The sequence below is a fragment of the Dioscorea cayenensis genome, chromosome 7 (genome assembly GCF_009730915.1).
Source record: "Dioscorea cayenensis subsp. rotundata cultivar TDr96_F1 chromosome 7, TDr96_F1_v2_PseudoChromosome.rev07_lg8_w22 25.fasta, whole genome shotgun sequence".
NCBI classification, from domain to species: Eukaryota; Viridiplantae; Streptophyta; class Magnoliopsida; order Dioscoreales; family Dioscoreaceae; genus Dioscorea; species Dioscorea cayenensis.
Window position 1 is genome coordinate 3,368,964 of NC_052477.1, and position 15,124 is coordinate 3,384,087.

General features: G+C 29.5%; 1 protein-coding gene across 1 annotated transcript; it reads right to left on the reverse strand.

Annotated features, from left to right (window-relative positions):
- Nucleotides 1–794: 794 nt before the first annotated feature.
- LOC120265576 (cullin-1-like) lies at nt 795–5,849 on the reverse strand. The gene is made up of 13 exons (XM_039273513.1): nt 5,756–5,849; nt 5,067–5,196; nt 4,874–4,973; nt 3,324–3,509; nt 3,139–3,186; nt 2,855–3,058; nt 2,702–2,779; nt 2,541–2,624; nt 2,388–2,468; nt 2,247–2,300; nt 1,627–1,710; nt 1,457–1,544; nt 795–998 (listed from the first exon to the last, which is right to left on the reverse strand). The coding sequence occupies exons 2-12, from the start codon at nt 5,192–5,194 to the stop codon at nt 1,509–1,511; spliced, it is 1,083 nt and encodes a 360-aa protein (XP_039129447.1). The 5' UTR covers nt 5,195–5,196; nt 5,756–5,849; the 3' UTR covers nt 795–998; nt 1,457–1,508.
- Nucleotides 5,850–15,124: the final 9,275 nt, after the last annotated feature.

The following is a 15,124-nucleotide window of genomic DNA, read 5'->3' on the forward strand; positions in this document are numbered from 1 at the left end:
AAATTATTTTCAAATCTAGAATTGAAAAAAAGGGTTTTATTTGAAGCTAAAATATTTAATTTAATTAATAGTAATAAAACTAAATTTTTACAAATATTACAAATTAAATAATTTATTAATAAAATTATAAAAATGAAAATTTAAATATATTCATTTAAAAATATATATAACCCATCAAATGGTGGAAAGATATATGCCCCATCATATTTAAGTTTATTGTTTGAGTCAACTCAAGTCAATGACCACCTAGCATATATGCTAAATCCACCATTACTTCTACAATAATTAACATATTCGAAAAATATCTTCCCTATTGGCTTATGAAGCATTTCATTTAGATCTCTCTCCTTTCTTTGTTTTGTTTTTGCTCTCTTTTCAGTTTTTAAGTGTCAGTGTAATCTTTAGTTTGCTGTAAGTCTCTTAGTTTTTTTAATAAATAGCTTTCTGAGCTCCTTTTCCCAAAAACAAAACATATTCGAAAGTGATTATTATAATTATAATTATTATTTCATAACATGGACAAGCTATTGACGACAAGTAATATTGTGAAGGAAAGTTGATCTCTACTTATCCACTTCTAATATGGAGGTGATAAAATGATTATGTTTGTACCTGATGGTGTTTATATATATATATATATCTTGTCTTCTCATGGAAAATTATTATAGTAGTCCAATGACTCCCAATTAGTAAAATAGAACTTAATTCACCACATCAATCATCACCACATGTAGAATTAAACAGAAATACTAGTGGGTGAATTTTATGGCAACAGTACTGTAAAAGAAAAGCCATTCAGAGTAAAAGTTCTTCAGTATACCCACAAATGTTTAAAAACTCTAATCAGTATCAGTATCAGTATATGGAAACTTTACATGTAAACCAGAGAAAAATACCAACTGAAATGTAAACATTACCATTAAGCTGTTGGTTGCTTCTTCTTGTATTTGGTAATGTCAAATGTGTTTTCTTCTCATCATTAAGTAGGATCAGGGAACCTGTTTTCACATAGGAAATGAGATTTATGATAAGAAAAATCACAGGAAATTGATCAATATCTGACAAGCACATTTCAAATCAAATTGATTGAAATAACAATGAAAGTCACAAACATTGAAGAATTTCCCTATAATCATAAACACTAGCAGTATCTCAGAAATATCACACACTGAAATAGGGATGCTATAGAGATGCAATTTATATATCTGAGCCTGCTGTCCTAAGCCATCCTCCACCACCACAAAGTATTGTTTGCTTTAGACCCTGATAGATAGTCATTCAACCCTTTAAGAAAGAGTATTATACCCTTTAATAAGTACCCACTCCTATGTCAGTTTTGCATTTTATATGATTTTTCAGACAACAAGAAGTCCAGCATATTTATGCTCAACCATGTGATATGTCAATTACACTGCCTTTTAAAGAATGCTGTGTGTTTTCAGTGTAAGTGACTTACATTTTTCTTCTCAGGTTGATGTGCCAGCACAGGAGCCATGGATGATTCAGCATTACTTTGGTAGGAATGCAAAAGGTTTATTCAAAACCTGGTGAAATACCAAAATGAAGATGTATAATCACTTCTCAATATGCAAGAATGAGAGAGACAGCAATAGAAATTAAACAGACCTGGTAAAAATCAGGGTGGCGATCGAAACATTCCTCTATTAAATTCAAGTACTTTTTATGTTTAGCGGTAAGCTCTTCAGTATCCTGCACATTGAAGCAAAACAATCAGAACTCCATCACCAAAACATGGAATATAATAGGAGAAATTTTTGTGAATATATGCCTATAAAGCTTCTAAACTGATAAGGCAAATGCTGCATTCTACGATGATCTCTCAATCTGCCTTCAAGCCATCAGCATTATTTGTTTTTAAAAAATGAAAACAGAAAAACTGAGAAGCACAAGCAAAACTATAGAATTTAAATAGGCAAATTAATGGAATGAGAATCACTAGCATATCAAAAAGCTACTGAATATAACCAGAGTGGAAATCGTGGGTATCATCTATTGGCTTATGCATCAAAACATTCTACTCAGGAGTTAGAAAATATGAAGGATGGAAAAGAAAAGAAAAGAAAACCCTCAGTAAAAGCATCATCAAATCAAAGTCCTTTTCAAAATAAAAAATACACATGAGACAAGGCAGCGCAAGTCATGATTGACAAAAGCATATCAGACAGATTAAATATAGACAATTTTTGAAGTTCATTAGACCATTGCAAAGAAAAATTGAGATGCACCTGCTCACTGCGAGAGTCGTTAACTTTGTGTAAACCTATGCTCTCATCAACAACCTGCATCAATAAAGTATGATTAGAATAATTTTTAGTTCTTTAGGGTAAGATTATTTGGCTTCTAATCAATAAAGTATGCAGTGAAACCTGTTCAAACAGCGCTATCATTTTGTCTAAGATAGCTGAACAACAACGAAACATGCTGAATATCCTTTTGAGGTCTTCCTTCTGAAGAAAAATAATACAATAATCAAATGAAGTATGTGAGCTTCAAATAAGATGAGAGAATTTTCCCCTAACCCTTTCATCTTTGAGCAATGAGGTGAAACCGGACTTCTCAAGGAGTTCATCTCCATGTTCAAACAACCACACAACTTGTAATGCCTGGAGAAAAAAGACCACAGTAACAATAATCAATAAGGTAATGATGAATTCTATAACAAAAATCACAAAGGACATACCCTCATCAGTGATGAATGATTAGATTCATCCAAATACTTGGAAGCCCAAGCATCTTCCTCATTCAAATAGCGCTCAGCCTAAAAAGCACACGATCAAGAACCTGTCCGCAAGATTAATTTTCAAAGTCTATAAATAAGTATCGTCAGGCTAACCATTTTCATGTACTCTGGGGACTCTATTGTAAACATATGAGCAGAAGCCATTCGGGAATGATATTCCTGTATTTGTTTAACTAGCGATGTCGCAAAATCCTGTGAATAATTTTTCACATCCACACATTTGAGATCTCCACAAAATTTAATAGAGCTATCCGCCAAAGCACGATCGATCTTCTCCCCTCTCCTGTCCTTTTCAAGCTAAAGATACAAAAGGTTAGGTTTCCACTGGATAATCATCACTCACGCAAGGAAATTAAAATTTAAACACACACACACACCAAAGCAAGAAGAGCATCTTCGACACCACAATGAATCTCTTTATACACCTGAAAGTCAATAAGACAGAATTAGACATTAAGTATAGTCCAACTTGAGACAGATCTAAAATAATTCTAGAATTGGATAATGAAGTCAAAGCCATCAACAATATTGGTGATAAATTAGTCATGAGTATTCCACTTACCAATGAATAGAAGCACATTAAAGCAGCATCTTTCAGGTTCGGCTGCGATGTAGTTTCAGTGATAACTAAATTGAGATAAGCAAACACATATGAAATATGCTCTACAATGGAGAGATATTTTGGCCACAAGTCTGTTATTTCTTTCAGCAGATATTGACCACATTTGTATTTCAGGCGAGGCAAAACCTGTTATAAACCAAAACCGTTCAAAGAAAATACACCAAAATATTCTTTTAGAAAATCGTGAATAACCCATAAATAGGCCAAGCCCAAACCATCTGCAATCTAGAGAAATGAATAATATAGAATGGATAATTTTTTTGATCTGGAATAAGGAAAATGACAGGGTTACTTCAATATTAATGTAGGAAAACAAGAAGGAAACCCTGGTATTTTCTTAAAGCAGCTTCAATGAAAAAGTAAAGATTGAAATTCTCGCAACATTCTTGTCAAGGAAAATATTGCACCAATCAATTCTAACGTAGTAATTTACTGAAAAACATCAGCATGTTGAAAGAGAATTAAATAGACTCAATTTAATATTTAAAATGATAAGAACTCATATATAATAACATATCATTTAGTAAAGACAGTTTTATTGGCTATAGGCAGGAAACATGTATTTCTAAAATAAGGTGATAGAATTTTTGAATCCTAAAGCCCACAAGAAATGCTCATTTCTTGTATTGAAAAAATTGGACCAATCAATTCTAAGTAATTAAAGGAAAACAGCGCCATCTTGAAAGAGAATTAAGTACATTAAAGTTTTGAATAGGACAAGAGATCATATGCATTAATATATCATGTAGTAAAGACTGGCAATAGGTAGGAAACATGTATTTCTGAAATAAGGCGATAGAATTATAGGATACTAATCCCCAAGAAAATTCTCATTTCTTGTATTGAAGAAAATATTGTACCAAGTAATTACAACTAACTGAAAGACATCAGCATGTCAAAAATTAAACACATTCAAATTTTATGAGAAGGAAAAGAGATCATATGAAATAACATATCATATAGTAAAGCAGCCTCAATGGCAATATGCAGGAAACATGTATTTCTGAAATAAGGTAATAAAACTTATTGAATCCAAAATAAAAATGCTCATTCATTGTTTATCTATTAAATTTCATACAAATGATAGCAAATTGAACAGAAGTTACTATTTCTATGGCACAGTTAAGAATGGTGACAACCTATTATGCTAATGAATAAACCATTGTGCTAAGAGTAAATTGAATCTTCAACGTTCTCAAAAAGCCATACCTTTCTATATGAAGAGGAATAAAATTAACTACAACCATATATTTTCCACAAACAGTCGCACAACATACAAATCTTACCTTAAGAATCATACTGCAGTAAAAAAATATTTAAAGATCGAAATGAACCTTGCATCAGCAAATTCTTTTATACATGATAGTTTCAGTATGAGACAAATTTGTAAACAATTTTTTTCATGCCCTCCAAAAAACTAGAAAGATACTAGTCAGCATAACTCTTAAAGATAAAAAAGTAGAAAATATAGAAGGGGCAGATTCTCTGACCTTCTCCTCGAGGTAATCAGATAAAGTATTCCTGTATCTGTTGTAAAGAATCTCATCATTTTTATGAGGGAGCTTCTTGCTACACAAGCTGCGGACAATCCTGGTTTATACATATAGCAGCACAAATCACCTACTAAGGCATGAAAAATTAAAGAACAAAACCAACAAAAGAGAAGATGAGAGAGCATTATACGTCCAATTGGTTTTAAATTCATCAACAAAGTATGGTTGCTTGCCAGCATTGACTCTAGCAATCAATTCGCAGATAAAAACCTTCAGTTTGGCCCATCCATCCTCCAGATCTACTTGCTCAACACTCATCTCTGTGTATCATAACAAAGAGAAACAAGAAATATTCTTATTATCATCATAATAATAATAATTAAAAAAAAAAAAGAAACAAACAAACCCATTCCGAAATCAAGAAAACCACATAGAACTGGAAATTGAAAGAATGGACGAAATAAAAACACCATATCAAGCAATCAAATCAAGAGACCAACAGATAATCACATGAACCAACAATTATCTTGATTTATTGGTCCAGATACCGTCAGATCCAAAACCTGAATTCTAATTAAAGTGCCGAAAATGTAAATAAGAAAAGAAATCAATTAAACTAAGCACTAAATAGCAACACAATCAAGAACGAACAGAGCTAAACAATTCCTCCCAAAAAAAGTAAAAAAATCTCAAAATAATCAACCAAAAACAGCATGAGAAATCAGAAGATCAACCTAAAATACAGCAAGATAACCTCGAAATAGCAATCACATCCTCCATTCTCCTCAAATTTCCCAAAAAATTTCAAGAAAAACATAATAACAAGCAAAAAAACAATAATTGTCAATCAAAAAGAGGAGAATCGATCTTCATAGTTACCTGATTTGCAAGGAAAGCAACAAGACGAAGTGAAGAGATACCAAACCCTAGCTCTCGTTCGTTCTCGCAAGCTCGATGAAGAACAATGGGTCCTTTGATCGAGAGAGAGAGAGAGAGAGAGAGAGAGAGAGAGAGAGAGGTTATAAGGGCAGTGGAGGGAAAACGAGCGGGGAAAAACGGTTGTGGTACATGATATTACATAATTACCCCTGCCAGCTGTCGCTTGTGATGCACCGCCGGAGCATTCTATAAAAGTGGGTAGCTGATGATCGCTTGTGATGTGTGCCGCTTGTGATGTGCCGCAAGAGCACTCTATAAAAGTCATCAGCTAATGAATAATAGTAACAACTAATAAGTATTTGGTTAGATGCAGTTGAAAATGCAGTAGATTTTTAATTACAGTGTAGTTGTAAATGTTGGAGTTGAAAATATAAGAGAGTCAAATCTAATGTTTGATTGACTGTAATTGAAAATGCTGATTTAAAAATTTTATGTTTGTTTGGAAGGATTTATAAATCTAGATTTTGAAAACATGTGTTTGGTTGAATGTATTTAAAGATATAAACATCCTTGGTAAGGTTGCCCCACCTTAGGCCATTATTAAGTTTATATATATATATATATATATATATATCAGGACCATATTAAAATAAATATTAAGATAAGTTTAAACATTTAATTACAAGTATATATCTTCAAAATAAATAAATAAAATTACATGGTATATCTTTTGAATATATTTTATATTTCAAATATAATTTTATCTTTTTAAAGATCTTTCCGTTCTTAAATTGTTTCACTTAGTTATTTGATTGCTTTATCTTCTTAATATTTTCACAAATATTTTTATTTACTTTTACTATTATCCTTTGTATATCCATTCATACGATTTTAAAATATATTTTTAAATATAAATAATACCCGAATGATAATACATTAGAAATTACAACCGTTATACACATCTTTTAATTGTTCATCTCACGTGATACCACGTGTGAGACTATTAAATTACAAATGCAGAAGATTGAACTACGCCCGATTGGGTGTAGTTACAAATCTAACAAAATTCATTTACACTACATTTGTAACTACTTTGAAATTCTTAAGTTCAACCAAACAAACACTAGATTTTGAAAAAATTTGTAATTCCATGTAGTTTTACATCGGGCCAAACAAACACACCCTAAGTGTTGCTTAAGAAAATATGATTGTATTTTTATTTAACATTCAAAACATTTTCATTATTTGGGTAATATCCATGATTAACATTAGAAACATATGTTTTTTTTTTAAAATATTGTAAAAGAAATTTACCAAAATATCCATGTTTGGATTATTTATCACTTATCAGATGGGAAGAAAAAGTTTTCCGTTTTATTTTTTTTAATATAAAAAAAATAAAATAAATGAAAAGGTGAAAACGGGAGATTTTTTTATTAAAAAAACGGGAGAGATACTCCAGTTTTTTTGTTTTTTTTAAAAAAATATTATATATATATATATATATAATATCCTTATATATATATATATGTTAGTCAATAGTTGGTGGCCTCCTAACGGTCATAAAAAAGTTGGTTGTTCTATTTTGTACTAATTAGTAGTAATTACTAGACAGTGTAGGTTTGATCATCCTATTTTATACTGATCGGTGTAGATTTGACCAATGATGTAGGTTTGACCATCCTATTTTGTGCTAATTATTAACCGGTGTAGGTTTGACCGTCATATTTTGTATTAAGTACTGACTGGTGTATATTTGACCAACCTACTTTATACTAATTACTTACGAGTGTAGATTTGACTGTCCTAATTATTGACTGGTGCATGTTTGACCATCCTATTTTGTACTAAATACTTATAATAATTTTTTTATCAATATAGGTTTGACTGTTCTATTTTCTAATATTTTTAGAATTTGTATTTTTTTTAAATAAAACGTAAAAAATATATAACTTAACTGTTATTTTTTAATATAATTTTTTTAAAAAATTAAAACTCCTTACCGTTGAGAATTAAAAAAAAAAACCGAATCTCCCTTTTTTTTAATTTTTTATTAAAAAAATAAAAATAAAAAAATAAAAAGGAAAGAAGCTCTCCCGCTTTCACATTTTTTTAATTAAAAAAATGTGAAAGCGGGAGAAATCTCCCTTAAAAATTGAAAATGGGAAAACTTTTCCCCTTTTCCCCTAAAATGTGCATTCTGGTAAATAATCGATAACATGCATATTTTGGTAAAAAAAAATTTTTTGCAATATTTAAAAAAAACTAGAAACATAAGTCCGGCATAATTTTTATTTTGTTAATATGATTTAATATAAAAATAAAGAATTCTCATAATACATTATTTGGGATGACAATTGCAGTAGTCACAATTACAATAGTGTAATAAACATTGATAAAACAAGGGTTAAATAAACATATATTGCAATATATATATATATATATATATTCCAATTTTATGCATAATTAAAATAATCACATTATATAATTAAATGAATTACACAAATTAAATTATAAGGAGAAGAAAAATTATACCCTTGTGATGCCATTCTCCCAAGAGGCCAACCAGAGTTTTTATACCACTTGTCATGCACTTGTATTTTTTTCAAAGAAACAAGATTTATCAATTGAGATGGGATGTATAAAGGTGGTGGAAGGAAACAAATTGGAAAAACACTGGATAATTTGATATAACATCAATACCATGTTAGCTGTTTTGCTTATGATATACCACAAGGGCATTCTTTGAAAGTGATTAGTTGATCAATGGGACTTCGATATGATAATGAGAATGAATGTTCATTGTGAAATATAATTATATTGTTTATTCCACCTTCAAAATATTTTTATTATTTGTATATTCCACATCCAAAAAAAATCAAGAAAAATAAAATAAAATAAACTCAATAATAATCCATCAAAATGAGAGTCAATCTCATCTTGACCCAATTTGCAAGGCAAGCAACTAGACAAAGTGAAGAGAGATTAAACCTTAGTGCTTGCTAGTTTGGAATAATGGGATCCTTCAATTGAGAGGGAACCCTAACAAAGGGTGAGAGGATTTTTAAAATGAAAAGGTACATATATAAAATGCATTTTTTAGTCAAGCACTTATATGGAAAAATCATGTAGGAAGTTATACATATATTTTCATTAAGATACAACACTAAGCCATCTCCAACCCAAAACTCTATATTTAGCGCTTCAGTACTAAAAAATACAGCTTCAAAGTTTCTCCAACCATCATCTCTATTTTTAACTCTAAAATAGAATATCTTAAGAATATTCTTTTTTATTTCACAATTTATATATTCATACTATCCACAATTTATATCGCTGATAGTGTATGTTTTAAGATTATTTTCTATGTTTTTATCTTATCGCTTATGTAATTTTTGTTAATTTAATGAATTTATAATTCATAAATTATTTTCTTTAATTTGATATGTCTTTATTAATTAAAAAATATAAAATTAAATTATAACTTATTAATTTAATTTAATTATAAAGTTATAAATATAAATTTTAAAGAAATAAAACTAAAATTTAAAAAGAATTTAAAAACTGAAAATCAAAATAGAAATAAAAAATAAAATAAATAAAATATAAATTTAAAAAATTAAAAGCAAAATTAAAAACAAAATTAAAAAAAGAATTAAAAACCGAAAATCAAAACAAAAATACAAAATAAAATAAAAAATATAAATTTAAAGAATTAAAAAACTGAAAATCAAAACTGAAATTAAAAACAGAAATAAAAAATAAAATTAAAATTAAAATAACGGTGCTACAGTGGCACGCAATATCCTGCGTGTCACTGTAGCAAATTCTCATTTTGGCGCCCAAAATAGCGCATGGTTGAAGATTTTGGGCGCCAAATCCAACCTATAACATCACATTTGACGCTAGGTTGGAGATGCCCTATGGATAGTTAAAACTCCAAAATGCACTTTGAAAAAAATATCTACAATAATAATATTAATAAAATATTGTGTTGGTTTTTTTTAAAGTTATATTTCTTTATTGAATAAATGTACCTTTTTATTAAACATCACTCATTCTTTTAAAAAGGTATTCCCTACTAACATTCTAGCAATCAATGAATGAATAAAAATCAAACACTTCACAAATTCACTTGCTTTATTTTTTAGTGCACTAAAATTAGAAGTAAACTATCACTTTGTAAAAGTCATTGTCCTCTTTGCTTTGAGTTTTAGGAGTGCAAATCATACTCTAAACGTTTTTATTGTGTCATAACCAAGATTCGTCATTCAATCCAATTTGCACCCAAGGTTTGAAATAAATTGTGATGAATTAAGCCTAAAAAAAAATATTGTCCACATCTTGAGGACTAGTGTAATATTTTATTTTTAATTTTTCTTTCTCTATACTTCAAAGAACCATTCCCTCTAAATATTAAGACGATGGAGAAAAACAAGCCAAAAATACCCTCTGTACCAGCTGTCTCACTTGTGATGTGCTGCAAGAGTATTATATAAAAGTCATTAGCTAATGAATAATAGCAACAAGAATAAATGTTTCTTGTGAAAAATATAATTATATTATCTATTTAACATTCAAAAAAATTGTATTATTTGTGTATTTTTCCATGATTAACATTATAAACATAAGTTATGTATAATTTTTATTTTCTAATGTATTTTATATATGAAGAAGTTTTTGATATTTAAAATATAAATTAATATAAAAATAAAGAATTCTGATCGATGACAATTGCGGTAGTCACAATTGCAATGGTTTACTAAACATTGGTAAAACAAGGGTTAAATCACAATAAACATAATATATATATATATATGAGGTTGAGCATTTTATTGGCATACTTAAATATCAATTCTAAGCATGTTGAGTGTTAACCCTTAGATCAGAAATCAACGGTCGAGATCATTCGCATGCATATAGTTTAACTATACTTATAAATAGTAGCACAGTGATTTTTTTAAAAATTTATATATATATATATATATATATTCTTATTTTATGCATAATTAAAGTCAATGAAATCTAAATTAAAAGAGCCAACAGATCTGGAGTTCGGATTATACAAATTAAATTACAAGGTGAAGAGATATTAAACCCTTGTGATGTCATTCACACACTTGGACTTCTTCCAAAGCAATAAGATTTTTCAATTGAAAGGAGATGTATATAAAGGTGGTCAAGAAAACAAAAACAAAAAAACACTTTACTATACTTGATATAACATAGGAACCCTGCTAGTTGTTCATGAGAATAAATATTCCTTGTGAAAATATAATTATATTGTTTATTTTCATTATTTGTATATTTTTAATGATTAATTATAGAAACATAATTCAGCAAATATAGGAACTGAAGGAGTGAAACATTCTAGATGGAGAAAAGTGACAATGATTTAAAAGCAAACCTTAGTTCCATAGCTTACAAATATATTTACTAAAATAAGTTAAAGAAGAAGCAAATGTTATCTAGTTATCAGATAAACAGAAAGAGTAATGTATGATTGGACAGATAGAAATGAGAAGGTTTAAGACTTACACAAAATGCTATATTTTGATTTTAATAACTACCTAAAAGTATCAAGATTGGCACCATACATTTCTTTGAACTAAACTAAATCATAGAATTTAAACAGTTAAAAAATGTCAAAGGTATTCTGAATAACATTATGTGTGTGTAAGCAATCAAGTGATCACATATGCTGTTTGAGTTAATTTATAAATGTCAGTCACAACAAATGAAAAAAATGAAAACCATATAAAGTAATAGATAAACTAGCAAGAATAAAATGGAAGAGCAAATGTCAGAAAACATAATCAATCATTCATACTCTTGGTAATAAATAATTTACTAAGGTAAAGATGGTTTGCACCAGAGATTAGATCAACTCAAACTCCAACATATTGCATTACACAATGAAAGTGTCAAAGAGTATAAACTATAAAGAAGAACTCCAAATAGTTGATTAATCAAATAAATATATCTAGGGAAAGCAACTCAGGTTAAATCCTTGCAGCCCAGCTTCAACCAATAACTACCTGATTGCAAAGGCAACTGCCCATCCCATCTACTACATTGAGGGTTAAATGATGCTCGCTCCTCTATACTTTCCAAAAGAAATAAAACCAGTCACATGTTTGCTAATTACCAAATGATCAGAGTTGAAGCATGAGCTCTTATCTGATATGATAGGAGGTGTAATTTTGAAATTTGTGTTGTTCGACATGTTAGCACTTTAATTGCAAAGACTACAGCAGGACTGGTTTCCTCTTCATATGGGAAACATGGAAAATATGTACAAGTTGTCCTTGTTTTCTGCAGTTGCTGCATTTCATCATGCCGGAGGAGGGCAAACTACTTGAGGTATTAACTGGGCTCACAGTACAGATATTCATCTGTCGTCATCTCTGCACTTTTTATTATTCAGATTTTGCAACAAGGCATGTATAATTTGATAAAAAATCTCGTACATCAAGTTCAGTTGCACAATTGTTTTGTCTATAATAGTTGCAACTTGCAACCAATTACCATTCACGAAATATCTGGTCGGCACTTAGTTAAAATTATTGGAAAAAAATTACAAATCAACTTTAGTAAGGAATCTCATTTGGCATGATACAATTATGAATAAACAAGAGTGGACTAGAAAAAGGATCAATACAATTTGATTGCATCAGCAGACAGCAATAGAATTATGGTCAGGGATAACCTCAAAAGCAATAGCAACTCTTCATTGTTATAGGATGTTAAAAAGGCAAATACAAGTCAGTTTATTGTATGGAAACTGAATTATCTCTATAAATAAATAGGAAAATCTAGTAAAACACTTAACAACAATTCCCAACCAAAGACTAATTAGTTATCAGGTGCACTATCCTACCATAAAGAACTCCAAGTATTTATATCAACTTCTAAGGTAGATTTGCCAACTTACAGAACAGATGAGGAAAACACAAATACAAATCAGAAATTTGAGGAATATATTCTTATCACATTACCTGTTATCAATTTTCGGAAATTAAACTAAACTCTCCAATGTGACATATCATCCTGACATCCTCTCAGTGCAGTTATCAGTTACAACTTGTGACTCCACCAACAAGATCACCAACCAGCTGGCTACAAATTCAAATGAAAGCATAGGTTCAAAAATTTCTTGAAGTGTAAACAATTCCTAGATGCAGTTGACTCTGCATAATATGGGTGTCATCTAACCACAAACACAATATACTATGAGAGATGCAGGCATAACTTGTTATTTTGTAGTTTCAATTGTCACTTGACTTGATCTACTTCACTTATACATTCCTGATGCAATTAGATGGAGTGAAAAGATGTGATTTTTATTAAATCAAAACAATAGAGAAATTCATAATTTTTTGCTCCTGTATGCATCTCAACAATTACATATTATTAACAATAATCATCAGCAAAACAAGCAAGGATTAAACAGTTCTCCTGAGTAGGATCACATAAGTCTTCAAACAAAGAAAAGCAGAATTCTCAATAAACTTTGACATCCTAAATCAATGAGAAATGCAAAACCAGAATCAAATCAATGTGAAAGGAGTCTAATCCACCACCTCCAACACTCAAAAGCCCAGGGGTTAAAAAAAAATTCATTGTGTATTGTAATGATTGCAAATGAACTAACACCTTTAGTCCCACATCGGCTATGAGATGGACTCTTTGTGTGCATATAAGTGGTGAGCATCCTTCACCACTAGGCCGGTCTTTTGGTGACACGCTCTCCTCATCACTTGTGTGCATAACATATATATGTATATATATGTATTCTTTTATAAGGTCAAGACCATACCATCATCAACTATTTGCAGAGAAGCTTGTATAATATCTTGAACCTGTAATCAAATATACATTCATAGTTATTCTCTCTGATTCTTAAACATCTCTTTACCTACAATGTTCTCTTCCTCAAAAGGAGATGAAGCAAAACCTTAATAGGTTCTTATGCATGATGCTGTGAACTACCCCTCATACATTAAAAAAAAAAATGAGGGATGGTAAGAAAGTCATCACCAATTTTCTTTTATCTTTAATTCATCAATCATTCAAGATCTTTGACATATACCTGAATGATATGTTCTTCAATTTGTTTGAACATGGCTATACCATGTGGGTGGGTGAATGCATTATCCAGACCATATATATATTACATTATACAAATCCTTTCAAACCAGTTTCTTAAGCAAAGATTAGCTTATACATCATGAAAGAAGAGGGGGAAAACAGAAAAATTATGGTGTATTTTTCACAGGATCAAATGCAGAAGAAAACCATGATTAGTATTGGAGAAATATGTGAAAGTTAGAATAAATGTGGGATTGTTAATTCTGAGTTTAATATTTTCTTTCTAAGGTGGTATTAAAATTCTTTTGAGATTATAAGTAGTTAAATCTTAGATAACAAGATCAAAGTCATGCATACATGTTTTCCATAGAAAAATAGGGGTATACAATTAGATGAATTACACAAATCAAATTACAAGGGGGAGACAAATTAAACTTTAATGCATGGTGGGGCAATATGTTCTTTTAATTGTGAGGGGGATGTTTATAAAAGTGGTGGAGGAAAACAAATAAGAAAAACAATGGACTACTTGATATAACATAAATAACCTACCAACTATTCAGTTTATGATGTACCATGGGAGCATTCCATAAAAGTGATTAGTTGATCAATGGAGACTTCAATATATACAATAACGAAAAAAAAATATTCCTTTATAAAAATATAATTATATTGTCTATTTCACATTCAAAATATTTTCAAAATTTGTATGTTTTTAATGATTAATAGTAGAAACATATTTACAGTATAAATTTTATTTTTTCATATATGTTATATATATAAAGGAAATTTTTTATATTTAAAATAATTAAAATATATAAATTAACATAAAATAAAAATAAAAAATTCTCATAATTAAGGCGTTCTTGATGGCAATTACAATAGTGACAAAGGGGATTATTTGCAAATAATAATAATATAAGAGTTTTTATTAAACATTGATAATAATGGGCTTAAATCACAATAATCATATAATATTATATATATTTTTTTATTTATTTATTTATTTATTTAAAATAATTACTTTGTATTATTAGATATTTTCCTATTGTGTTCTTACAAATAAAAAATTACTGGTTGTCAATTGCATGCCAACCTGCCTCTTTTCCCATATTAGAAACTATGGTTGTTTGTCAGTCAATGTTTTAAAAACGGATCGAACCCTCCATTTCAACCATGAACTGGCAACCAATCCAGTTCAATCACTCACATAAAACCATTTTTTTGTAATGAATCGCAGTTGAACCGTTTTGAAACCGATAACCGATGTAAAATTAG

Excerpts from the sequence above, each read along its gene's own strand:
- LOC120265576 (XM_039273513.1), bottom strand. The coding sequence starts at position 5,194 with ATGAGTGTTGAGCAAGTAGATCTGGAGGATGGATGGGCCAAACTGAAG. Across the intron at positions 4,974-5,066 it reads GAATTTAAAACCAATTGGAC|GATTGTCCGCAGCTTGTGTA; the intron begins GTATAATGCTCT and ends TGTATAAACCAG. Across the intron at positions 2,469-2,540 it reads CATTGCTCAAAGATGAAAGG|AAGGAAGACCTCAAAAGGAT; the intron begins GTTAGGGGAAAA and ends ATTTTTCTTCAG.